We start from the raw sequence: 25361 nt of genomic DNA on the forward strand, positions 1-25361 counted from the left end.
TTTTCCTTCAGCTCGTAAAATGGGTGGGTTTCAACTGTAGTGTAATTCCAGTTCACTCGTTTCTCCATGGCTGAAATGGGAGAAGCATTCTGCACCGCCCTTAGTTCGAGTCCTTCCTCAAGCGAAACTTGCGTGTTTCATTTCAAATGTGTGCAGTTCATGAGTTCTACATAGCTGTGTTCCCGCTGATTCATTAACTTTATTTTTTCTCTCTTCTATGTTAGATCTCGCCTTGTTTTTCCATGCTAGTAATACACTTCATATACAATTTCACATGTCAAACCTTCCACGTCGATCGATTTCTGTTTCAAATTAAGTACGTTGCCTACGAGATTAAGCTAGTAATGCGATTATACAATCACATCACCTAGTAGCATGAAAAAATGGGGCAAATTTTTTCTTTTGCGAGCACCAAATGGGTGTGTGTTGTTCCGTGGTTCCCATGCTCGAAATAAAATTTTACCCCTCCTTTATAAATAAAGGCACAAACGGCCAAATCAATATTAAGAGCATCTCCAACAGATGTGCGCAGGCGCGGCGCGCTAATTTTTTTTACAACGCGCGCAATTGCTATGTTTGCACCCGGGTGGGCAGTTGCTTCACCAGGCGCTGCAAATTTTAGCGTGCCGCTATAGCGCTTTAGGCTAAAATACAGCGCGCTGATACACATACGTACACAAAAACAAGACATACATATTTCAACCAACATAGACATAGTCGTATTTCAAACAAAAGAGCATATTTCAACCACAACATAGTTCATAGCATAGATAGTAAAAAAAAACGATACAAAAGCCCGCGACTAAAAACTACTCGTCGTCCTCCACCGACTCTGACTCGGTGGTGTCCTCCTCCAACTCCGACGTCGTAATGAAGGCGTCAATCCATCATTCTCGTTGGAGCCCCAGATCGATGCTTCTTTGAGCTCGATGTTGAAGAGCGCGACCGCCTTCCGCGTACGCCTGTCCTTGCGATAGGCGGCTCGCTCCTCCCTTCTCTCTGCCCTCCTTTGCGCATAGAATTCGTGCTCATTGACGACTTCCTCCGGGAAGCGTTGGCGCCACACCGCCATGGTCTTCTCGTCCATCTCAGCGATGCCGAGGCGGCGCTCCCGCCTCCGGTTGTCGTGACGGTCCTCGTCGGTGACAAGCCGCAGGGGAGGCGCGAGCTCCTGCGCCTGCTCCCGCGTCGCCACGTCGGGGAAGTTCATCTCCCTACGAGGCCACCGAAGGCGCCACGTCGTACGCGCGGGTGGCCTCGTGGGCGGTGTCGAATGTGCCGAGGCCGAGGCGCATCTCATCGGAGTGGGTCTCGGCGTAGAAAGAGCCGGAGGGGTGCGCGCGGACGCCGCGGTAGCCAGAACTTCCCCGACGGCATGGTGGCGCGGCGGCGACGAGGCGAGAAAGAGCGGCGGAGAGAGCGCATAACGAGGCAGGGCGGTGGGTCTGGCCGCGGGGCGGGGCGCTGGATTTATAGCGCCCAAGAGTCGACACGCGCCAAAACTGCCCCCCCCCCCCCTCCCCCCGCTCTTCCCTGTGCGTGCACCCGTTTTTTTTTTGCGTGCACTTTTTCCAGCGCCTGCTGGAGCGCCGCGCGGGCGCGCGTGAGGTAAAACCCCTGTTTTTCGCGTGCGCGCTTTATTTGCCGCGTCTGTTGAAGATGCTCTAGGTGGTGAGAAAACTCTTACAAGCAGGTCAAAAGAAAAATAAAACAGGATTGAACTAAAGGCATAAGTACCACTAACCCAACACCGAGCATGGTTTGATCTTGTTCCACTTCCTACCATGCATGCAGCATGCACCTTGTCAAAGAAGAGGCAGCCCATCTGTTTAGCATGAACCCAAACGCAAACTGAGCCGTTTTGAGAACTCGGCAGCAACCGGTGCCAGCATAAATACACACTCGGCGCGCACCTAATTTCTCGATCATCTTTGTAGGCATCGAAAGTGGAATAGTGGATACGTAGCTGACAGATCACACGCATATATGCATGGTTTGAAAGATTTGCTGCAAATTCTTGAAGATATTGGAGATAAACTAACAACGGAGATGGCGAGTACCTGGGCGGCGCAGGGACGGGGATGTGTGCCGCAGCGCTGGCCACAGTTGGTGGAGAGCCCGATCGCTCCCGGCGCACAGAGCTGCCGATTGAGACATCCTATGCGCCCATAATTTCTGTAGCTTTAACTAGGTTGTTGCATGTTTTGTGACGATACTTACTTTCAAAAAAAAAAAAAGGATGGCCCCGGCATCTGCGCCTCTTTTGCGATTACACGCTCATTTTTTGTTTTTTTCTCATCAAACTCTCATGTGTGCAGTGAGTCTGTGGTTTCTGGTAATGAAATTTGCGCTATAGCCTTTCCAAATAAGGAAAACAGCTCGTGATTTGGTGTTTTCTGCAAACTATGATTCCAACGCAGAGTGAGTATGTTATTGTCTATCTTTGAATCAGGCTTTCCCCCCATTTTATAAAGTAACCATCACGTCGATACAATAAGTGTCCCATCGGAAATAAAAAGTCTGTTGGGACGGCGGCGTGTCGGACTCGGCCACCGTGGTGCGCGTGGCGAGCATGGATTCTGAAGACAGGGTGGAAAGCTGCTTTCTTGAGGACTCTGAGGACCTGCGGCGCATGGAGAGAGACCTCTCGCGCGCGGTCGTGGTCACCATTCTGGGGACTAGGCCGCCGGTGGATCTCGCTGCGGCGGCGGAGGCCCTGCACGCAGAATTTGGCATTGGGCCAAATGACATGTCCATTCGCCCCTTCTTTCCGGAGGATTTCTTGGTTCTATGTGAGCATCAAATTATTTGGCAGCTGATGGTGGATAGGGGACGTGCTCCGGGGCGTGGCTTCACACTCTCGCTGCGGCCATGGACGCGTCTAGCTCAAGGTACGGGCGCTGTGTTGCCTTTCCTCGTCCCGCTCCGGCTGGTGGGCGTGCCCGCGCATGCTTGGACAAGGCGGACGGCGGAGGTGGTCCTGCGTGGCCTTGGTTTCGTGGTTCAGGTGGCGGAGAGGACGGCCAGGCGATTCGACATGGTTGGCTTTCAGGTCTGGCTCAAGACTGCGGATCCCGACCGAATCCCGCAGAGAAGAATGCTCTTCATCCAGGAGCCGGCTGGTATTGTGGAGGGCGCGCCGGAAGCCCTGTGGTACCCTGTCCAAATCTTCAAAATGGCGCCGCCTGTCAGGGTTGGATCCACGGCGACCGGGGCTCCGCCGCCACCTCCGCCACCACCACCGCCTCCGTCCGGTGAGGATTCGTGTGATCAGTTTGACAGCAGAGGGTATGATGCTAATCGTGGGCATGATGCGCCGTTGAGCTCGGGTTTCAATGGAGGCGAATCACATGGATCTACGTCGGAGTCTTCGCCGGCGGCCACTTAGGGTACGTCGGCGGCGGCGATGGAGGGGGCCAGTTGTCAGGGTACCATCGGAGGCCCTACGCGGGCCGCTATGGGTAACAGAGGAGGTGGATGTGTCGCTAGTGGGCAGGTGCTGGCCAGGTCCGGTCCAAGGGGCCCCCCTCCTGCGCAAAGCATGCTTGGCAGGCCTGCTACTGTCACGGTCGTGTCGTCTTGTGGGTCAAACCAGCTGGTGCCAAACGGTGGGCAGCCGAATGGTAATTCAAAACCGCCAACCTCACCACAGTCTGTTTGCTTGCCGCGGTGGAGATTTGTGGAGGAGAGCCACTCCAACGGTAAGACGGTTGAGCCACATGGCCCCAGGCCGGTTCGGGCAGAGCACGCTGGAAGCTTATCGGCCAATGCCGACTGCGCTGGAACGTTCCAGGTGGGGTCGGTCCTGGTTTCGGTGGAAGGGATGGATGTGGACAGGGGCTCCAGGCCCGAGGTGGATAGTGAGCATGGATTGGATGTGGAACATGACATAATGGGGCCCGCTGAAGATTTGTCGGGTTCGGACTACGAGGATGCTCTGCCATGCCACTCCTGTTCGATGGATGGCAACAACTGTGCGCATTCACGTGGGAGACATGTTTTGTGTCAGCCTATCAGCGGGGGAAGATCAATCCACATGGCGGCAGCCGGCTCGGCCCGAGCCATGCAGCCCATGCACCCCATGCACCCAACGTACGGCTGAGGACGAAGCTGATCCTATTGATTTGCTGTGTGGACATCTGAGAAAGGCCATCGCACCGGTCCTGCGTACCACGCCGGTCAGAACAAATGTGGTCAAAAGCAGAAGGCCAAGGCAGAAGAGGGAGCCAGTCTCCAACCCCAGGAGAAGTGTTCGGATCGCAAGAAGGGCTGGCCGTGGGTCACATGCAACGAAGCAACAAAATGTCCTCATCCGCAAACTTTGCCTTGCAAATGAAGGGGAGACAATTAGCGACGAGGCGCTCCAAGTGTACGTCAATCTGTTCAACAAACCGCTGTCCGACTGCCACGTCAAGGCCATCCTTGTGCTCTTCGGTTGGGAGGCCTCGGCTATGCCATTGATTGATCATGAAGGATTGGTGGAGGGCCGGCAGTGATGCCTGCCTGGGGTGGAACGTGTGGGTCTGCCAAATGGGTAGTGCTCCGTGCAAAGTGTTAGTGTGGAATGTGAGGGGCCTTAACAGCCCGACGCGCCGTAGTGCAATCTTCCAAGTGGTCCAGGCGGCTAATCCTAGCATTGTATGTTTTTAGGAGACTAAAATGGAGGTGATCACACCCCATGTTGTGCACCACTGTGGTGGGAATAAATTTGAAAAAATTTACTACCTCCCGGCGTCTGGTACGAGAGGAGGCATCCTCCTTGCTTGGGATGCTTTGGTGGTGTCCATATCCCACCTGCATTACACGACAAATGCTCTAACTGCCCTAGTTAGCCATGGTGATGGGGTGCAATGGTGGATCACGGTGGTTTATGGCCCCCAACAAACCAATGAGAAAATCGAGTTCATGCAAGAGTTGGTCGATATTCGTGAGCTTATTGCCGGACCGTGGACCATTGTGGGTGATTTTAATCTTTTGGTGAATCCAGAGGACAAGAACAATGCGCTTGTTAACCGGAGGATGTTGGCGAGGTTTCGGGCAAAATTAAATGCCTTAGAACTCAAGGAGTTATACCTTAATGGTAGGAGATACACGTGGCCTAACGAAAGGGCGGAGGCCACGCTGGAGAAGATTGACCATGTTTTTGGGACAGCATCGTGGGAAGAGCTCTATCCAACTTGTCATCTCACTGCCCTTGGCTCGGCCATATCGGACCATTGTCCACTTCTCTTGGACCTCACAACGGACTTGTACATGGGAAGGAGATTCAAGTTTGAATCATTTTGGACGAAAGCTACTGGATTTCATCAAGTTGTCGAGGAAGCATGGGCTTCCATTCCGCCGGGTGGTAATCCTTACGTGGTCCTTGACTTGAAGTTGAGGGCAACTGCAAAAAACCTACAAAAGTGGAGTCACAGGTGGATTGGGAACATAAAACTGCAAATTGGCATTGCTATGGAAGTTATCTTTCGGCTTGATAAGGCGATGGAAGCACGGGCTCTTGCACCTCAGGAGGCTAATTTACGGTGGACTCTCAAGCTTAAGCTGCTCGGACTCTGTTCCCTGGAGCGCACGATTGCAAGGCAGCGGTCTAGGATCCTTGTGCTTAAGGAAGGGGACGCTAACACCAGTTTTTTCCACCAACATGCTTGCCACAGGCAACGGAGGAATATGATTACAGTGATCAAACATGGGTCTACAATTGCCACTACCAAAGATGAGATCGCTGAGGAAGTGGATAGTTATTTCTCCAACATTCTTGGCACGGCGCCACGACGGGATCATTCAATTAATCTGGACTCATTGCAATTCACAGCCAGAGACATGACACACCTTGAGGCCCCATTCACGGTAGAAGAAGTGGAGAGTGTGGTTAAGAAGATGCCGCTCGATAAAGCACCTGGGCCCGATGGGTTCACTGGAAGATTCTATTCCTCCTGCTGGCATATAATCAAAGATGACTTGATGAGAGCTTTGCAAACCTTTTTCGATGGAGACATGAGAGGGCTGCCAGCCATAAACAAAGCCATTGTTACGTTGCTGCCTAAGAAAGATGGTGTTGTGGATGTCACAGACTACCGGCCGCTGAGTTTGGAACATGGTGTCATCAAATTTTTTGACAAGGTGCTTGCGACGAGGCTGGCGTTTGAGCTGCCGCACATTGTGGGGAAGCATCAAAGTGCATTCGTAAAGGGGCGGTCGATCCATGATAACTTCATGTTGGTACAATGCTCAACCCGAAGATTGCATGCTCTGAAATCACCGGCGGTTATGATAAAATTGGACATTTCGAAGGCTTTCGACTCGGTTCAGTGGCCATTCCTTATGGAGGTCCTTCATGTGCTGGGCGTTGGCACCCGCTGGAGAGAGTGGATTTGTGGGATTCTGTCAACCTCATCAACTAGAATCATGGTCAATGGTACACCTGGAAGGCCTATCATAAATTGCATCGGTCTAAGGCAAGGGGATCCTATCTCGCCCATGCTCTTCATTATGGTGATGGAACCACTTCAACGCATGTTTGAACTGGCAACAGAGTGGGGGCTGTTGGCCCCGCTGGCGCATACAGGGATGAAACACCAGCTATCCATGTACGCAGATGATGTCATGGTCTTCGTGAAGCCAAATGAAAGAGATCTGCAGGTGTGTATTGCGCTTCTGCGTATCTTTGGAGAAGCCTCAGGGATGCATGTAAACCTTGCGAAGTGCGCTGCCTATCCGATAAGGTGCACGGCCGAAATTATGGAATCGGTGGAGAGGATAACAGGTTGCAAGACTGCTGCTTTTCCTTGCAAGTACTTGGGGATGCCACTCACAATTCGGAAACAATCAGCAAATCAACTTGTTGGGCTGGTGGATCAACTAGCTGGAGCCCTTCCCAGGTGGAAGGCAACTAAGATGCCAAAGAGTGGACGGCTACTCCTCATCAAGTCTGTGCGATTCCGGTACACACGATGCTTGCTATTGGATTACCGCAGAAAACTATAAAGGCAATGAACAAAATTTGCCGTGGATTCCTATGGTGTGCCGCGGATCAGGCTAGTGGGGTGGGCATTGTGCTGTCGCATGGGATCAGGTGTGTTCGCGTCTGTGGGCTGGTGGCCTAGGTATTCCGAACCTCAACTGGATGAACACCGCGCTACAAGCGCGATGGATTTGGCTTCAGAAAGTGGATAGTGAAAGGCCTTGGGCTGGGTTTGAGATCAAGGTCCCGGCGCCATCTGCTCAGATTTGCGATGCGACCATCCGGGCCACTATTGGAAATGGCAACAACACTTTGTTCTGGGAGGATAAGTGGCTTGATGGTGTGAGAATCAAGGACTTCGCGCCACTCATTTACAGTTGGGTTAGGAAACGTGTTAGAGCCAACTGTACTGTTGCTCAGGCCATGCATGATCACTCTTGGGCAAGGGACATTGGCCCGGAGCTGACCTCTGCTGAGCTAAATGAGTACATGGAGCTTTGGACTAGGGTTGTGGATGTGGTGCTTGTTCAGGAGGAGCAGGACATCGTTCACTGGACTTGGGAAAGGAATGGCGAATACTCTGCAAAATTGGTGTACGAGGCAATGTTCTGGGGACGAGAGGTCGCACCAATGGCGGAGTTCATCTGGAAAGCGAAGGCACCTTTGCGATGTCGTTTCTTCATGTGGCTTGCTGCACGGAACTGGTGCTGGACATCTGACAGCCTAGCAAGGCGAGGTCTTGATCATCAGGATAGTTGCCCACTATGCGATCAAGAGGAAGAATCAATAAACCACCTCATGCTTCAGTGTTTGTTTGCAAAGGAAATCTGGGCGGTGGTCCTACAAGCATCGGGCAAGCTTAAGTGGATGCCGAGGAACAGCAGCAAAATCGACGACCGGTGCGTAGACAAGGGAGGCACAACTAAGCAGAAGAGAGACCAGGCGACAGTTTTCACTCTAGTCATGTGGGAAATACGGAAGCACCGCAGCGCCATTATATTCGAGGGTGCGTCACCGTCCAAGAACTATGTTATTCTCCAGATATGCCAGGAAGGTAGAGCATGGAAGCAAGCGGGATTGATCAAAGGGGACACGGAAGGCTTCTTCCAGGAGGTGGAAATGTGGTCTAGTATGAGTAGTTGATTTGTAACTCAGGTAGTAGCACTAGGGGTGGAGTCGTGTGCATGTAACATGTAAACACTGACGTGGAGGGGCTCTTTTTACCCCATTCCTTCTATATAGTAAAGTACGCACACTCGTGCGTACTCACGAAAAAAAAAGTCTATTGGGACATCAACACAAACACGCCCAAAAAACCAAAAAAGACGGTCGATAACTAAGGAGATTTGCGGCGAAGCAAGACAAAGTGCCACCGCAGACAAGGGGTCAACCGTGTGGCCAAGCTGGTCGCGATCCCGCTGCCTAGAAAGAGGTTGCGAGTGTTGTAAAAATGTAAGATATTTAAAGATAGAGTCAGAGGCCCGCCTAAGAAAGACCCGCTCAATAATCTTCTTGCTACACGTTATCCACAGGGTCCAAGCTAGCACCGCAAACACAAGCCAGAACAAGCACTTCCTCCCCTCCCGGTCTGGTTGGCATAGGTTTGGAGGAACCGGTACAGGTCCAGGTCCTCATAGTCAGGCCTTAGAGCCTCACGGACAAAGCTCCAAAGAACTCTCGCTCTTGTGCAGGAGAAGAAAATGTGTCTCCCTGTCTCAGAAACAACACAAAGGGGGCACATCCCATCCCCGGGGCCATGCCATTTGATCACCGACGTCCCAAATGGGAGTCGATCCCTCTGAAGCTGCCAAACAAATATTTTAATCTTGAGAGGTAAAGGCACTTTCCATAATGGAAAGGTCGAAAGGTATGTCTGACAGCATAAGGCACGATATGCCGAGCCAATAGTAGAGATCTCCGAGGAGTTAGCCACCAAGAAATGGTGTCTGGATAGTCTTCGAGCACCAGCGGGAGGGCAACCCGCGAGTTGGCCCACTCAGCGGTCTCCACGGACCCAAATGTAAACGAGAGCTCATTGCAGATCTCATGCTTGATCCCCTGGATGGCTCTCCAGAATTGAGAGCCCTTTCTACGCTCACAAGCAAGGATGGGCCAGCCTACTTTGCTTGAACAAGCTATAGCACCCCCCTCCCCGCGGAGATCCACTAGACCCACCGCAACCATGCCATGAAGTTGTGCTCGAGAAGATTGCTGCTCTTACCCGGTCTGCAATCGGCATGAGCCCTCCACATTCAGATGTTCCATCAGCTCGTAAAATGGGCGCGTTTCAATTGGAGTGTAATTCAAAATAGCTCCGTTCTCACACGGTGACACTTCAGGAGCAATTTGCATCCCCCTTAGCTCGAGCCTATCTACACATGAGATGAGTGGTTTCCATTTCAATTCGCGTCAGGTTGAACTGTTCTACTTCCTATGATCCATAATAAGTGTCGCAACTTTGACCCTTAGTTGATCCATAATAAGTGTCACAACTTTAACACTTAAACTGATCGGACAGAGTATTTCTTTAGCTTTTCCTATTTTCCTCTATGATACATTGCGTCTATCACTTTTTTCCATCATATCAGTGGTTTGCCTATGATACTTCCTACATGGTTTCTATTTAGCGATCTTCATATACAATTTTACGCCATGTCGCCATCTTTCCCCATCGATCAATTTCTGTTGAAATTAAGTACCTTTCCTTCGGAGGTAAGCTATATAGGCTGGTAGGTGACGCAAATTCCTATTTAGCGCTTTTAGCGCCGCTTAACAGGTTATTGGTATGTGGCACCTACATGGCTGTTTTTATGGGCCCGACCATTTAAGCGCACTCTAGCGGGAGTTCTGCTCCAGTTCTGAAAAGCGTTTGGAAGCTTCTGTGCCCCTTTTTCATTTGTTCCTGCCGTTTGCGCTTGTTTTTTGTTTGCTTTTCACTCACTTTTTTATATTTCCCCCCTTTTTATTTTTTTAATAGTGAACTTATTCATATTTGTGAACTTCTTTTTCAAGTTTCTTAAATTTTCCAAAATTTGGATTATTTTTCGAATTCATGAACTTCTTTTAAATTTTAGATTTTTTTGAATTTGCAAAATTTTAATTGGATTGCTGAACATTTCTAAAAATTCATTAAATGTTTTCAAAAGCATTGCCATTTTGAATTTCATGAACTTTTTTTTTCAAATTCATGACTTTTTTTTGTAGTTCATGTTTTTCAAAAGTCAACGGTCTTAGCTGTCAATGTTCTTCGTGGTCAATGGTCTTTGCAGGAAACGATCAATGTGCTCAACATCATGGTTTCTTTTTTTCTTGAAACAAGCAAGCGAGAGCCAGCGAGCAACAACCCTTAATGGTCTGCAGCCCACAGGAATGCGCGTGAGCACCAGCTCGCCAAGTAGCACTGAAGGTGCTGAAGAGGGGCACTCGTCGGTGACATGGATGTATAAATGTATGAACTATGCCCATGGTGGAGCTAGCCTAAATCGTAAGAACAAACTATCAAACCATCTTGAAGGAAAATACGAAACAAGGCAAATGGGTGCGTGTCTGGTGTGATGGTTCCCACTCCCACCTATGCAAGCAGAGTGGACACAGTAACAAGCTATGTAATTTTGGACTTTAGCTTGGCTTTGGCATCAAGCTAGGTCGATTTCTATTTAATTAAGTCGTGTTTACATGTTTTGATGTTGAGATAATAATCAGGAACCATAACACAATGCGAAATTACTTTACAAACTCCCTACTGGGAATGAGGTGTGGTAGAAAATCATTGGTAAGAAGTACATGGGATCCAGCGCCATTTTTCAAATCTATTGAAGATAAGGTGATTCTCATTTTTGGTCCGGTATGATGTAGACCAGGGATTTCTTTTTCCAATTTGGCACCTTCTCGGTCAAGGATGGTTCTTAAGTTAATTCCATGAAGATACCTGGATGGGACCAATCCTCTTAAACTGCAATACCCACCATCGTATCGAATTGTTAGGCATAAATATGTAACAATCACGCGTACGAACTATTTCTTGTGCGAGAGAGCTATTTCTTGCTTTAAGCGAGAAGATAGCTTGCTCTCGCGTACGAACGGGCCGCCCCATTTTCTTCTCTTCACTCGCTCTCACTCGGATCTCTCAGATCATTCTCGTTGCTCGCTCGTTTGGTTCGCTTTCTTTTATTTTACTTTATAGTTTTCTTGAGTTTCCTTTCTTTTTTGCATCCGTTTTTTGTTTCACATTTTTATACGACTCTTACAGTTTCCTTTGCTTCTTCATGGTTTTGTTTTGTTTCTCATCGGTTTTCTTCCTTTGTTTCTTGGTTTTCACAAGGTTTTCCTTTCTTATTTTCTTCATTTTTTTCATTTCTTATCTTTTTTCTTTAACTTTTCTTGTTTATTTGTTTCTTTATCTTTTCATGCAGTGGGTTCCGGTTTTCCTATTTTCTTTTCTATTTTTCTTGGTTTCTCTTCATCTCCTCATGGATTTTTACGGTTTTCTTTGGGTTTTTCATTTTTCTTCATTTCCCAGGTGATTCTTTTGTTTATTTCTTCAGCCTCTTCAGTTTTCACAGCCTTTTCTTTGGTTTTTTGGATTCTTTCTTGTTTTTCATCGGATTTTTTTGTTTTCACTGTGTTTTCCTGTTTTTCTACACATTTTTGGTATATATCTAATACATTTTTCTAATGAAATTTTGAATACTTGGCAAAAAATTTGATACACATTTAACATTTTCCAAATGCTTGGTTAATTTTTTTCAAATACAAGACCCACATTTTTTAATACATGGTCGACATTTTTTCTATACACATTATAATTTTTAAATGCTTGATTAACATTCTTCCAAATGCAGGTTTAAAATTTTGTAATACATGGTCAACATCTTTTCTATACACATTCAACGTTTTTCAAATGCTAGATTAACATTTTTTAATACATGGTCAATTTTTTTCCATACATATTTTTCAAATGTTCGATTAAAATTCTTAAATAAAAAATAACATTTTGTAATACATGGTGATCAATTTTCTATATAGATTTTATCATTTTTAAATGCTTGATTAACATTTTTTGAATACATGGTCAACTTTTTCTACAAACATTTAACATTTTCAAATGGTTGATTAACAGTTTTCAAACACTTGTTCAACATTATTTTAAATGCTTGATTAACATTTTTATATACATGATCAAAATTTTCCATCATTTTTTTAATTACATGGTCAACAATTTTTCTACACACATTTAACATTTTTCAAATGGTCAATTAACATTTTTTAAATACTTCATCAACATTTTTCAATTGCTTGATTAACATTTTTATATAGATGATTACAGTTTTTCATCATCTTTTCAATACATAGTCAACTTTTTTCTCTACACATTTAACATTTTTCAAATGCTTTATTAACATTTTCCAACATTTGTTCAATATTTTTTAAAATGCTTGATTAATTGTTTTTGAATACATGATCAAACTGTTTCATACACATTTTATTCTTTTATATACAACTTTTGTATATGTGATAAACATTTTCTCTATACACATTTAACATTTTTCAAATGCTTGATCAACATTTTTTGTATACATGACCATCTGGCTGAATGCGAGACATAGGGCACCCCATCGCCTTGCAGCATGTAATGACTTGCTTACATGTTTGGAGCCTATTCAACTGTCTATAGTTCAGGTAACTTTAAACATCTACCAGCCTAGTAGCACCGCATAATATGCTTGGTAATTGGTTGAGGGGTATTGGTAAAAAAATCATTCGGGGGGTGGGGGGAGGGGGAAGGGGGAAGGGGCTGGCAGAGACCGGATGAAAATTAATTACCTTTGTCGGTGGTGTCTACTTGCTGGAGCTGACAGCTCGAGAGGTTTTCTTCAACTATGGATGACCGTGTAGTCTTCGGATAGGACGCCCTCCATCTTAGGTTGTTCCTTTTTACTTTTTCTGTAAGACTATTTTTATTTTATTTTATCTGGACGTGCTGACTGTGCGCGTCTTGTTACGCAGAGGTCAGACATTCGCTTAGTGCGGTGTTATAACGATTGAATGGAAATGATCTTTATAACCACGTGACACATATGGTAAGCAATCTAAATTATTCAAAAAGGAAATGACCTTTATAAAAGAAATCAGACCTCGTACCAAGATTGTGTGCTGCTTGTAGAAATAACAGAAGAAACGAGTGTGTGATTGAGATGAAGATGGTAAAAGTGTCGTGCATTCAGCGTGTTCCTAGTGAAAGTAGAGCCGGTGAGAGCCGTTTTAACAACTTGGCAACAACTGGTGCCAGCATAACACACACCCCTAGTACTAGAAGAGATATTTTGTCATCAGTTTTTTGGGATGACTAAACTGATCATTCACGTTGTGTGAGGCGAGACCGGCCGGATTGATGGAAACTCCGTTTCACTAGAGAAAAGGCTATAAATAGCTCCCCGCACTGTATCATCTTCCTTGCCTCCTAGACCACTAGCCCTACGTGTGTACGTCCATACGTGTTTCCTCTACAAAACACTCTGCTGAATTCTATCCTGTTTTGACAGCTTGGACATAGATCCTTTTATACATGAAGATCTAGGATGTATGGCTGATAAACGTATACATAACCGTAGAAATGCATGCACAGCCTGAAGTACTTGGTCATTCTGTGAGATATTGGGGATGAACAAATCGCAACGATGGCACCGGACTTGTACTCGAGGAAATCGATTCCTCGTCGGAGTCGGTCGTTGGCAAACAGACGTTCTCCTTCATCCGTTGGAGTATTCAACATGTTCGCGGCGTGGGTGCGTTCCAACTGGAGTTCGATTCAAAATGTGCGCTTCTCATATAGTGAGAGCGCAGACACATTGGTCCGGCACTTGGAAGGTGGATCGGGTGTGTTTCATTTCAATTGTGTGCGCTTCTAAAGAAGCATCTTGTAGTTTCTGTCAAACTTTGTTTTCTTTCTCCTCTTCTTTGACATCATGTATGTTATATGTCGTCGTTTTCTTATTGCATATGAAAACGTACAGTTTCATATGTCTCTCCCACCAATCAATACCTGTTGTAACTTGTACCACTCCCGTACGAGTATAAAGGAGTAAATTGCATAGAAGTACCATAATTGAGGCATTGGAAGCAGATTGGTACCAAGATTGGTAATTTTTACGTGTCAGTACCAACTTTAAGGCGAGGCGTTGCAAAAAAGGCTAAAACAGCTGTTTATACGTATTGACACGGAAACTGACCGGTTGGGCCCGCCTGTCAGGTGCTGACGTGGCATGTTTTTTGCAGAAAACTCCCTTGCTTTGTGCGTAATCCCATAAATGCTCAATTATTTCGGGAAAAAAGGCTCAAATGAGAGGGTTTTTTTTCGTTCGTAATTTCCACCACCGATTCGGACTCGTTTGAAAATTTGAGTCGGTTTGAACAAATAAATAAAACAAACCAAAATTGAATCCCACCCAGGATTCGAACCGCCGACCTGCGGCTCTGCAGCGCCGCGCGCTAGCCACCACGCCACAGCAGCGATGTATAGCCACCACGCCATATTGATTGTATTTTTTTTAAATGCACTGTTACTTAAAAAGTTGACAACATGTATTAAAAATAAATGTGTAATCATAATAAATTTTAGAAATGCATTAAAACCGTTCAACTTTTATTAAAAAAATCAACGTGTCTCTTGAAATGCAAGAATGATTTACATAATAAGTTTTTACCACATGCTTAACATTTCTTGAAATACAAATAATTCACCATGTATTAAGAAAATGTTCACCATAATGCTCTTGAAATTCATCATGTATTAAGAAAATGCTCGCCATAAAAAATACTGTATTCAGTAAATATGTTAAAGATCCAGGAGAAAAACCAACTAGTGAATGAAAAAATAAGAAAGAAAAAGCAAGGAAGGAAAACCTAAAAATAAGCCAAAACTAGAAACAAAAATATAAAGCATAATAAGTAAGAAAAATGAAACATAAAGAAATCTGGGCAACGAATGAGCCCCAACACGCGCCAGGTAAGTGCGAAACGAAAAAAAATTGCAGGCCTCCGTGGGCCGGCCCAGCGTTCTTTAGCTAGTATAAAAAGTCAACGCCTCCTGTACATCGCGAGCGCTGCCGTGGCGAAGTGGCTAGCGCGCAGCGCAGTTGAGCGCAGGTCGGCGGTTCGAATCGTGGGCGGGATTCAATTTTGGTTTGTTTTATTTATTTATTCAAACCGACTCAAATTTTCAAACGAGTCCGAATCGGTGGTGGAAATTACGAACGAAAAAAAACCCTCTCATTTGAGCCTTTTTTTCCAAAATAATTGAGCATTTATGGGATTACGCACAAAGCAAGGGAGTTTTCTGCAAAAAACATGCCACGTCAGCACCTGACAGGCGGGCCCAACCGGTCAGTTTCCGTGTCAATACGTAAAAACAGCTGTTTTAGCCTTTTTTGCAACGCCTCGTCCCAAAGTTGATACTGACACGTAAAAATTACCAATCTTGGTACCAATCTACTTCCAATGCCCCAATTATGGTACTTTTATGAAATTTACTCAGTATAAAGCTATGTAAACGAGTGACGTTACCTTCTGAGTATACGACCTATGCCTGTGGGAGCCTGGGAGGGAGCTAGCTTAAAGTGTAAAACCAATCAATCAAACCATCTAGAAGAAAAATCTAAAACAAGGCAAATGGCTGTGTGTGTGGTCCTTTTTTCCTTCTTTTTTTTTTGCGGGTCGGCTGTGTGTGTATGGTTCAGTGGCTAAAAGTTTCTACACATGCAAAATGCGTGCAGAGTGGACACAGTAAATGTCGACTATTGTAATTCTAGTTGGTTAGGCTGTTTTAAAATGTTCTGACATTGAGATAAACCGAAAATAAAAAATGCAGTATATATATGGACCTCATGCAAGATTATGTGCTTCCAGAAAATAATAACCAAACAAAAAAGAGCCTGGGCGTGCTTTAGATGAAGAAGGTAACGAGTTGTGCTACAGCTATGAGATGGTTGGTGCAGGTATGGTCATTGTTATAGTTTGCCGATTGCATATCTGGTCGCTTTGTGGTTTTTTTCCCTCGCCTACGCATATTTTCGGTCTTATTTGGCTTTGCTAGTTGTCAGCGTGTTTTCATGTGTTTGTGAGTTCATGTTGACTGTGTGCATACTAAATACGCAGAGACCGAGTGTGTGCCCGTTGTATTTTGTATTCTTTGGATGCTTTGTTCCGAGTCAACAAAATTCAACTTTATCAAAAAAGCGAGTTGTGCTGCTATAGTTCGAACATGTGCCAGTCATGCAGGCAGCAGTCCCTATTTTGCATGCAGATTATGGTTGAATGGCTATGAGGACAGTGGTATTCTCAGCCTATCAGAGCTCAATTAATAGACTTGACATTGGTGATCGCATTTTTTGAATTTATTTTAGGCCTTTCGACGATATGCTTTCAGGAGGAGGAGACGTCCTGTTGACTGCGAAGACATTTGTGATGATGTCGTCAATAGCAAAATAATGTATTGACTCAGTCTATTGAAGGTGTTCTAGAGGTAAGATGTGCGTGCATGTGTTTATATAGATGAGTATATGTGTATATGTACAAGTGTCTGCGTGCTAAAAAATGCAAACTATGTGAAAATGAATTTGACAACAACCGATGACAACATAAATACATTCCACCTCATGCCTTTCTCGTCGTATTTGTTTTTTTTAGCAAAACCTACTTTACTTTATTGGTTGATCAAAAGTTCACAAAAACAGGTAAAACAATGTCACACCTGATCCTTCCGCTCAGTCCTCTGAAACGGACACAGGATGACAGGGATGCACGGGAGTGTTGGGCCAATTGTTGAGCTCAATTGGGCCATCGGCCTTGTAATCACCAGGCCCAATCGGGCATGTACCTCGTGTGTGTACTTAAACTCCTGTAGCCACCGTGAGAGGGGCATGACTTGATTAGAAAGTTGATCGATCCAACCTCACCTCCTTCGTCTCTCTCATTTCACCTGCTCCCTCTTCTCACCTACCAACTCTTGATCCCCTTTCTCTCTGGTTCATCACAATCTGTTATTCAAAGCCAATTTTTTCTCACAAATCGTTGCCACTGTTGATCTCACACCCTCTCGATCGATCGGTAAAATTCCACCGGGTCAGGTGCGAGCCGCTCCGGTGAGCTCGCCCGAAATCCTGCTCGGGATTCGGTTCGATTTGGAGCGAGACCACGGCGCCTCCGTCCAAAACCTCAACCCAGACCCGCCGTGTGCTCGACGCCATGTCGGAGACCACGGATAAACTGCAGAATTTGCTCGAGTCGGTCATCCGCCGGCTCGACGTGAACCAGAAGACGGCCGACGAGCACCACCAGGCGCAACTCTCCTACAACAGTCAGGTCTCGGAGGAGCTCAAGCTGCTGTCCAAGCAGATAGATCTCACCCAGGAGGATGTGGACGAGGCCCGCAAGGCCACACCTACGCCTGATCCAGCAGCGTCAGCAAGCACGGGCGCCATGTCTCCTTCGTTGGCCGCGGACTCCTCTACGCGGGCACCGCCGCCGCCGAACCACTCCATGCCACCGCCCTTGTACACAGATGGCGCGGCGCAGCTTCCGTTCGTGCGGCTGGTCAATCACGGCCCCGCGCTGCTGCTCGCCGAGGCCCCGTCACCTACAGAGCGCGTCAACGACCACTACACAAAGCCACTCAAGCATGATTTTCCTCGGTTTGACGGCACCACGCCGTGCATTTGGCTCGAGCGTTGTGTGTCCTACTTCGAGCTCTATCGGGTACCGCTCCACAGTTGGGTGACCGCCGCCGCGCTATACTTGGAAGGTTTGGCCGCGATGTGGCTGCAGGCGTACAGGAAGAAGCATCCGGGCGTTTCCTGGGCAACATTCAGAGCAACCGTGGAAGAGGAATTTGGGCCTGAAGAATTCTAAGTCCAGATGCACAATCTAGTTCAGTTACGGCAGACAGGAACAGTGCAGGAGTACCGTCAGGAATTCGAAACTGCCATGTACCACTTGCTCTCGCTAGATCCCACATTGAGCCCGAAATTTTTCATCTCTTAGTTTCTGTTGGGCCTCAAGGACGAGCTGCGTTTAGGTGTTCGCCTTCAGGCACCAACAAGCATCACGTGTGCAGCGGTATTCGCTCGCATTTAGGAGGAGGAGCTTGAGAAACAACGCGCGCCACGCGCTCGGTGTTGGGGAACGTAGTAATTTTGAAATTTTCCTACGCACACGCAAGATCATGGTGATGCATAGCAAGGAGAGGGGAGAGTGTTGTCCACGTACCCTCATAGACCGAAAGCGGAAGCGTTAGCACAACGTGGTTGATATAGTCGTACGTCTTCACGATCCGACCGATCAAGTACCGAACGCACGGCACCTCCGAGTCCAGCACACGTTCAGCCCGATGACGTCCCTCGAACTCCGATCCAGCCGAGTGTTGAGGGAGAGTTTCATCAGCACGACGGCGTGGTGACGATGATGATGTTCTACCGACGCAGGGCTTCGCCTAAGCACCGCTACAGTATTATCGAGGTGGACTATGGTGGAGGGGGGCACCGCACACGGCTAAAAGATCAAATCAATTGTTGTGTCTTTGGGGTGCCCCCTGCCCCCGTATATAAAGGAGCAAGGGGGGAGGTGCGGCCGGCAAGGAGGGGCGCGCCAGGAGGAGTCCTACTCCCACCGGGAGTAGGACTCCCTCCCTTTCCTTGTTGGATTAGGAGAAGGGGGAAAGAGGAGGGAGAGAGGAAGGAAAGGGGGGGCGCCGCCCCCCTCTCCTTGTCCTATTCGGACTAGAGGGGGAGGGGCGCGCAACCCTGCCCTGGCCGCCTCTCCTCTTCTCCACTAAGGCCCACTATGGCCCATTAAACCCTCGGGAGGGTCCGGTAACCCCTGGTACTCCGGTAAAATCCCGATTTCACCCGGAACACTTCCGATATCCAAATATAGGCTTCCAATATATCAATCTTCATGTCTCGACCATTTCGAGACTCCTCGTCATGTCCGTGATCACATCCGGGACTCCGAGAAACCTTCGGTACATCAAAACATATAAACTCATAATATAACTGTCATCGAAACTTTAAGCGTGCGGACCCTACGGGTTCGAGAACTATGTAGACATGACCGAGACACGTCTCTGGTCAATAACCAATAGCGGAACCTGGATGCTCATATTGACTCCCACATATTCTACGAAGATCTTTATCGGCCAGACCGCATAACAACATACGTTGTTCCCTTTGTCATCGGTATGTTACTTGCCCGAGATTCGATCATCGGTATCTCAATACCTAGTTCAATCTCGTTACCGGCAAGTCTCTTTACTCGTTCCGTAATACATCATCCCGCAACTAACTCATCAGTTGCAATGCTTGCAAGGCTTAAGTGATGTGCATTACCGAGTGGGCCCAGAGATACCTCTCCGACAATTGGAGTGACAAATCCTAATCTCGAAATACGCCAACCCAACAAGTACCTTCGGAGACACCTGTAGAGCACCTTTATAATCACCCAGTTACGTTGTGACGTTTGGTAGCATACAAAGTGTTCCTCCGGTTAACGGGAGTTGCATAATCTCATAGTCATAGGAACATGTATAAGTCATGAAGAAAGCAATAGCAACATACTAAACGATCGAGTGCTAAGCTAACGGAATGGGTCAAGTCAATCACATCATTCTCCTAATGATGTGATCCCGTTAATCAAATGACAACTCATGTCTATGGATAGGAAACATAACCATCTTTGATCAACGAGCTAGTCAAGTAGAGGCATACTAGTGACACTCTGTTTGTCTATGTATTCACACAAGTATTACGTTTCCGGTTAATACAATTCTAGCATGAATAATAAACATTTATCATGATATAAGGAAATAAATAATAACTTTATTATTGCCTCTAGGGAATATTTCCTTCACTCGGGTCACACCAGTAGGACGACCACCACCAACAACAGTGGCCGCACCGGCTCCAGCCCGAGCAGCTGCTCCTCTGCGTGCGGGCATAGATGATTTTGCCCATGAGTGGCAGCTTCGCGACTTCCGGCGAGCAAACGGTCTCTGTTTTCGTTGCGGTAACAAATATTCAAGGGAACATCAATGCAAACGGACAGGGCAAATTCTGATGATTGAAGTGGGCGACTATGGGGAAATTCTATCTGATGATACAGTTCATGCTCTGCAGCTGCTTGACGCCCCAGCGGCTCAGGAACCAGAATGCTGCTCCCTGTCCCAACATGCCATCTCTGGGGACGAAGCGCCATGTGGCGGGAACTCCTCGCCGCCGCCGGCACCAAGCTCCTCTACACTATGGCGTACCACCCCCAAACCGACGGCCAGAGCGAGCGGGTCAACCAATGCCTCGAGATGTACCTTAGGTGCGCCATCCACGACCGGCCCAAGCAATGGCGCAAGTGGCTCGCCGCCGCGGAGTTCTGGTACAATTCGTCCCACCACTCATCTTTAAATTGTTCGCCTTTCAAGGCTCTCTATGGCAGAGAAGCCAATCTGGGAGAGCTTCCAACCTTCTTCGACAAATTGTCGCCCGACGCCACCACCGGCGACCTCGACTGGGCGACCCACACCGAGCTACTTCGCGCCCGGCTCGCCGGAGCTCAACACCGCTTCAAGAGGCAAGCCGACAAGCACCGCTCGGAGCGCGCCTTCACCGTCGGGGATCAAGTACTCCTCAAGCTCCGGCCATACGTTCAAGTCTCCATCGCCAGCCGCCCCTGCCGCAAGCTGGCGTACAAGTACTTCGGCCCCTTCACCGTCCTCGAGCGCATCGGCGTCCTCGCCTACCGCCTGGAGCTACCACCGGACAGCCGCATCCATCCGGTCTTCCACGTGTCGCAGCTGAAGCCGTTCACCCCCAACCATTCGCCGGACTTCGCCGAGCTGCCCAAGATTCCATACCTCACCACTCTTCCGCTTAGTCCCATCGGCATCCTGGAGCGACGGGTGGTGAGGAAAGGGGCTACTTCCATGGTGCAGCTCCGAGTCCAGTGGTCCACTCTACCAGCCGACGCCACCACCTGGGAAGACCACGATGTTCTGCGCCGCCGTTTCCCTGACGCCGCTATCTGGGACGACGCCGCCGCTCAAGAGGGGGCGAATGTCACACCTGATCCTCATGTTCAGTCCTCTGAAACGGATACAGGGTGACAGGGATGCACGGGAGTGATGGGCCAATTGTTGAGCTGAATTGGGCCATCGGCCTTGTAATCACCAGGCCCAATCGGGCGTGTACCTGGGGTGTGTACTTAAACTCCTGTAGCCACCGTGAGAGGGGCATGACTTGATTAGAAAGTTGATCGATCCAACCTCACCACCTTCGTCTCTCTCATGTCACCTGCTCCCTCTTCTCATCTACCAACTCTCGATCCCCTTTCTCTCTGGTTCATCACAAACAACCGGACCAGGACCCCAACCACACATGTCGCCCCTGATCTAAGGAAAGTGCATACCTAGCTAGTACATGAGGTTCATAGTTCGACGTCCTCAACTCATGAGTAAAAACACACGAAATAAATGTAGTTCATCATGATTTTATATCCCTAATCACACCAGTACTCCACCATAGACACCACCTGAGATTCATGTATGTGTTTAATAACATTCTTGCAATCCGATGCGATATGAAGCTGCTGTAGTCCAAGATATTCTGCTAGAGAAAGAGCTTCTCGACAAGCCATTGCTTTTTTTTTGAAGCACACGTAAGAGCATTGCGCGCTTTTCCATTTAAGAGGAGGAAAGGTCATGTGTCACTGCTTCAAGGGAAGATGGATCCGAAAGACCATGTATAACAAAAACTGAGATCGAAAAAGGGGACATTATTGAGACGGTGCACCGATGTTGTAATGAGCCCAGCTAAGGCCTGTGTCGGCCTACTGACTTTTCGGGCGGAGACCAAGAGGTCGACTCGGACGTGACTGAAAAAGATAACATCGATTAGATTAAAAAATAATCTAATCAGAAAAAAATGAGTTAATTAAAAAAAAAATTGAGTCGTGTGGGAAACAGATTGTGTCGTCCGTTTGAGGCTGCCCGGCACAAGTCTGTTAGGGCGATATACCTATTGGAGTCCGAGACACGATCGCTATGCGAGGCCAACTCGGACACGATTGATCTAGCTTCTATATCAAAGATGAACTACACGGAATCATCACATATTCACATCACATAGTTCACCGGCGGTAGGAATCAGAGGGAGAATACGATCAAGAAGATGGACACGGAAGGGCACTCGCTGCCGTCGGCGTCGTGCGGTGACGGCCGGAAGAGGAGAGTCTGTTACTACTACGACCCGGGCATCGCCAACGTCGACTACGGTGCCGACCACAACATGGTGCCCCGCCGCGTCGCCATGGCGCACGCCCTCGTCGAAAAATACGGCCTGCTCGCCGACATGGAGCGCCTCCGCGTCAGGCCCGCCACCGAGGCCGAACTGCGCGCCTTCCACGACGACGCCTACGTCCGCCTCCTCCGCGACATCACCCCGGACGCCTACCACGACGGCGACCTCCGGGATAGGGCCAGGGCGTGCCGCGTTGGTGTGCCGGACCCCAACGAGCCCGAGGCCGGTGGCGCCGGCGCATATATATACGACAACCCCGTCATCGACGGCCTCTGGGATTACTGCCTCCGCTACGCCGGCGGGTCGCTCGCGGCCGCGCGTGCGCTCGTCGACGGCTCCTCCGACATTGCTATCAACTGGTCCGGCGGGATGCACCACGCGTGCCGGGGCAAGGCCAGCGGCTTCTGCTACGTCAACGACATCGTGCTAGCCATCCAGGAGCTCCTGAAGCACTTCGAGCGCGTGCTCTACGTGGACATCGACGTGCACCACGGCGACGGCGTGGAGGCGCACTTCAAGAGGGAGAGCCGCGTGATGACGGTTTCGTTCCACCTTTACGACATCGACCGCAGGGGCGATAAATTCTTCCCGGGCACCGGCAAGGCCGAGGACGTCGGCGAGGGCGACGGCAAGTACTACACCCTGAACGTGCCCATGAAGGCGGGCATGGACGACGAGAGGTACCAGCAGCTGTTCAGGCCGATCATGGACGAGGTCATGGAGAAGTTCGCCCCGGACGCCGTGGTGCTGCAGTGCGGCGCCGACTCGCTCTACGGCGACAGGCTGGGCGAGTTCAGACTGTCCGTGAAAGGCCACGCCGGCTGCGTCAGCTACCTCCGTAGCTTCAACGTGCCGCTGCTCCTCCTCGGCGGGGGCGGGTACACCGTCAACCATGTCGCCTCCTGCTGGTGCTACGAGACGGCGGTCGCCGTGGGCAAGGAGAAGGAGATCTCCGACGAGATACCCTTCCATGGCTACGAGCACTACTACAAGGACCAGGGCTACAAGCTACATTTCACGGTGCCGAAGAAGAACGGCAACAAGAAGGATGACTTAATCGATAAGATAAAGCAGGATGCCCTCATGAACCTGGCCATGCTCAAGCCACCGCCGACGACCGTAGGGGAGCACCGGCCAAGCAAAAGACATGCCATCAACGTCAAGGCCCACTATGACCAGAACCAGGACAAGAACCAGGACAAGAAGGCAAAGAAGTACCGGTACCACAGGGAAGACGACGACCCCATGGAGAGGCTGCACCGGCTCTGCGGCGAGGCGGACCGCTACAATTTCTTCACTGAGCTGGGGAAGAGAAAGATGTCTGGGCTAGTAAATACTACTCCCTCCGATTCAAAATAAGGGTCGTGGTTTTAGTTGGTACTTGGGAGTAGCTAGCATTGGTTTAGAGAAAGACATGTTCACTGCATTAGTTGAGAAGCTCACATTGTACGAGGTCGTGTTAGAGCAAAACCAGAAAAAAAGTTATTTTCCCATGTGTGTACACAAAATATCAGCTCTTAGCTTGTAAGAGAAGTCAACATTGTTGTTTTCATGTTCCTTCTCTTTCAAGTCAACAACTATCTCTACATGTGGCTTAACTATTGTAAAAAGTAAGAATTGATATATATTTGTACTATATGACGCATCATGCCACTGTTGAGATGAAGAAGCGTGCATTTTTTTATCGAATATGCACGAATGTGTGTATCATACTATATACCGTATTATAAAAGAGAAATGAAAGACCCCTCCACACCACAATATTACAGAGTAGATAACGTGATCCAATCTACCCACGTCCACACCCTACTTTGTATGTGCAACTACTCACGTATTGTCCACGTTGCCAACACTCACTAGTAGGAAAAGGGGCTTTTACCCCGGTTTGTAAGGGCCTTTTGTCCCGGTTTTCGAACCGGGACTAAAGGGTCGTTACTAAAGCCCTAACCCTTTAGTCCCGGTTCTTACACGAACCGGGACAGAAGGTCCTCCACGTGGCCGCTGCTACCAGCCCAGGCAGGGGGGCCTTTGGTCCCGGTTGGTGCCAACAACCGGGACTAATAGGCAGGGCCTTTTGTCCCGGTTGGTGTCACCAACCGGGACCAATAGGCAGGGCCTTTTCTCCCGGTTGGTGTCACCAACTGGGACCAATAGGCATCCACGCGTCAGCATTTCAGGGGCTGGGGTTTTTGTTTTTTTGGAGGGGGGGGGGGTTGGGGGGTTTTGGGGGGTTAATTTAGGTGTTTCATATATTGTGTTAACTAGCTAATTAATAGAGAGAACTGTCCTCTCTTATCTCCGTGCTTGGTCGACGCTACGTACTATATACGTATGGAGAGGACTAGACACGCTAGCTAGTAAGCAAATGAAGGAAACAGAAGATCGTCATTAACATATGCATGCAGAGAGAAGTGATATCGACCACCTCTCCTTCTCCGAGAGATTGGTCGAACAACAAGTTCTTGTATATCTATCTGACACTACCGGCTACATATATACAATAATTATCTCTTACAATATAATCTCCTAATTAAATTGTAAGAACACAGGGTCCACATAGTATTCTCCGTTTTCAGCAATCACGTGGTCAAGGAAGAATGCCGCTAATTCCTCTTGAATTGCTCGCATACGATCTTCTGCTAGGAGTTCATCCCGCACCCGAAACATCTAATTTGAAGAAGGGGGTCAATACATGTATATATGAATACATGAAACTCGACACAAATGATGGTAATAAAATAAATTGTGAATATTATTGCTTACGCACTTCATATTGTTCGTCAGAGTAGCCCCGCTCACAGGTCGTGTGGCGGATAGACTCGCAAACGTAGTATCCACAGAAATCATTCCCTTGTTCCTGCCACAACCACTTTACAAGAAATAGAGGTCAATCTAACTGATAAGTAAGCATGCTAAATGGTATTGATGAAACTAGCGCTTGAATCACTAGGAGATGTGCGGAACATGCTACTATAGTACTTACTTTCGGGTGTCTAAATTGCAGCTTCTTCGGCAGTCCCGGAGCTTTTGTGGTGAATTTTCTCCAAACCCTGCCAGAC

The 25361-nt window shown here is 48.1% G+C and overlaps 1 protein-coding gene across 1 annotated transcript; it reads left to right on the forward strand.

Moving 5' to 3' along the window:
* The first annotated feature begins 22135 nt into the window (after positions 1-22135).
* Positions 22136-23938, forward strand: LOC123125147 (histone deacetylase 19). The gene has a single exon (XM_044545676.1). The coding sequence runs from the start codon at positions 22174-22176 to the stop codon at positions 23659-23661; it is 1488 nt and encodes a 495-aa protein (XP_044401611.1). The 5' UTR covers positions 22136-22173; the 3' UTR covers positions 23662-23938.
* The last annotated feature ends 1423 nt before the right edge of the window (positions 23939-25361 follow it).

The sequence above is a fragment of the Triticum aestivum genome, chromosome 5D, assembly GCF_018294505.1.
Source record: "Triticum aestivum cultivar Chinese Spring chromosome 5D, IWGSC CS RefSeq v2.1, whole genome shotgun sequence".
Lineage (NCBI taxonomy): Eukaryota > Viridiplantae > Streptophyta > Magnoliopsida > Poales > Poaceae > Triticum > Triticum aestivum.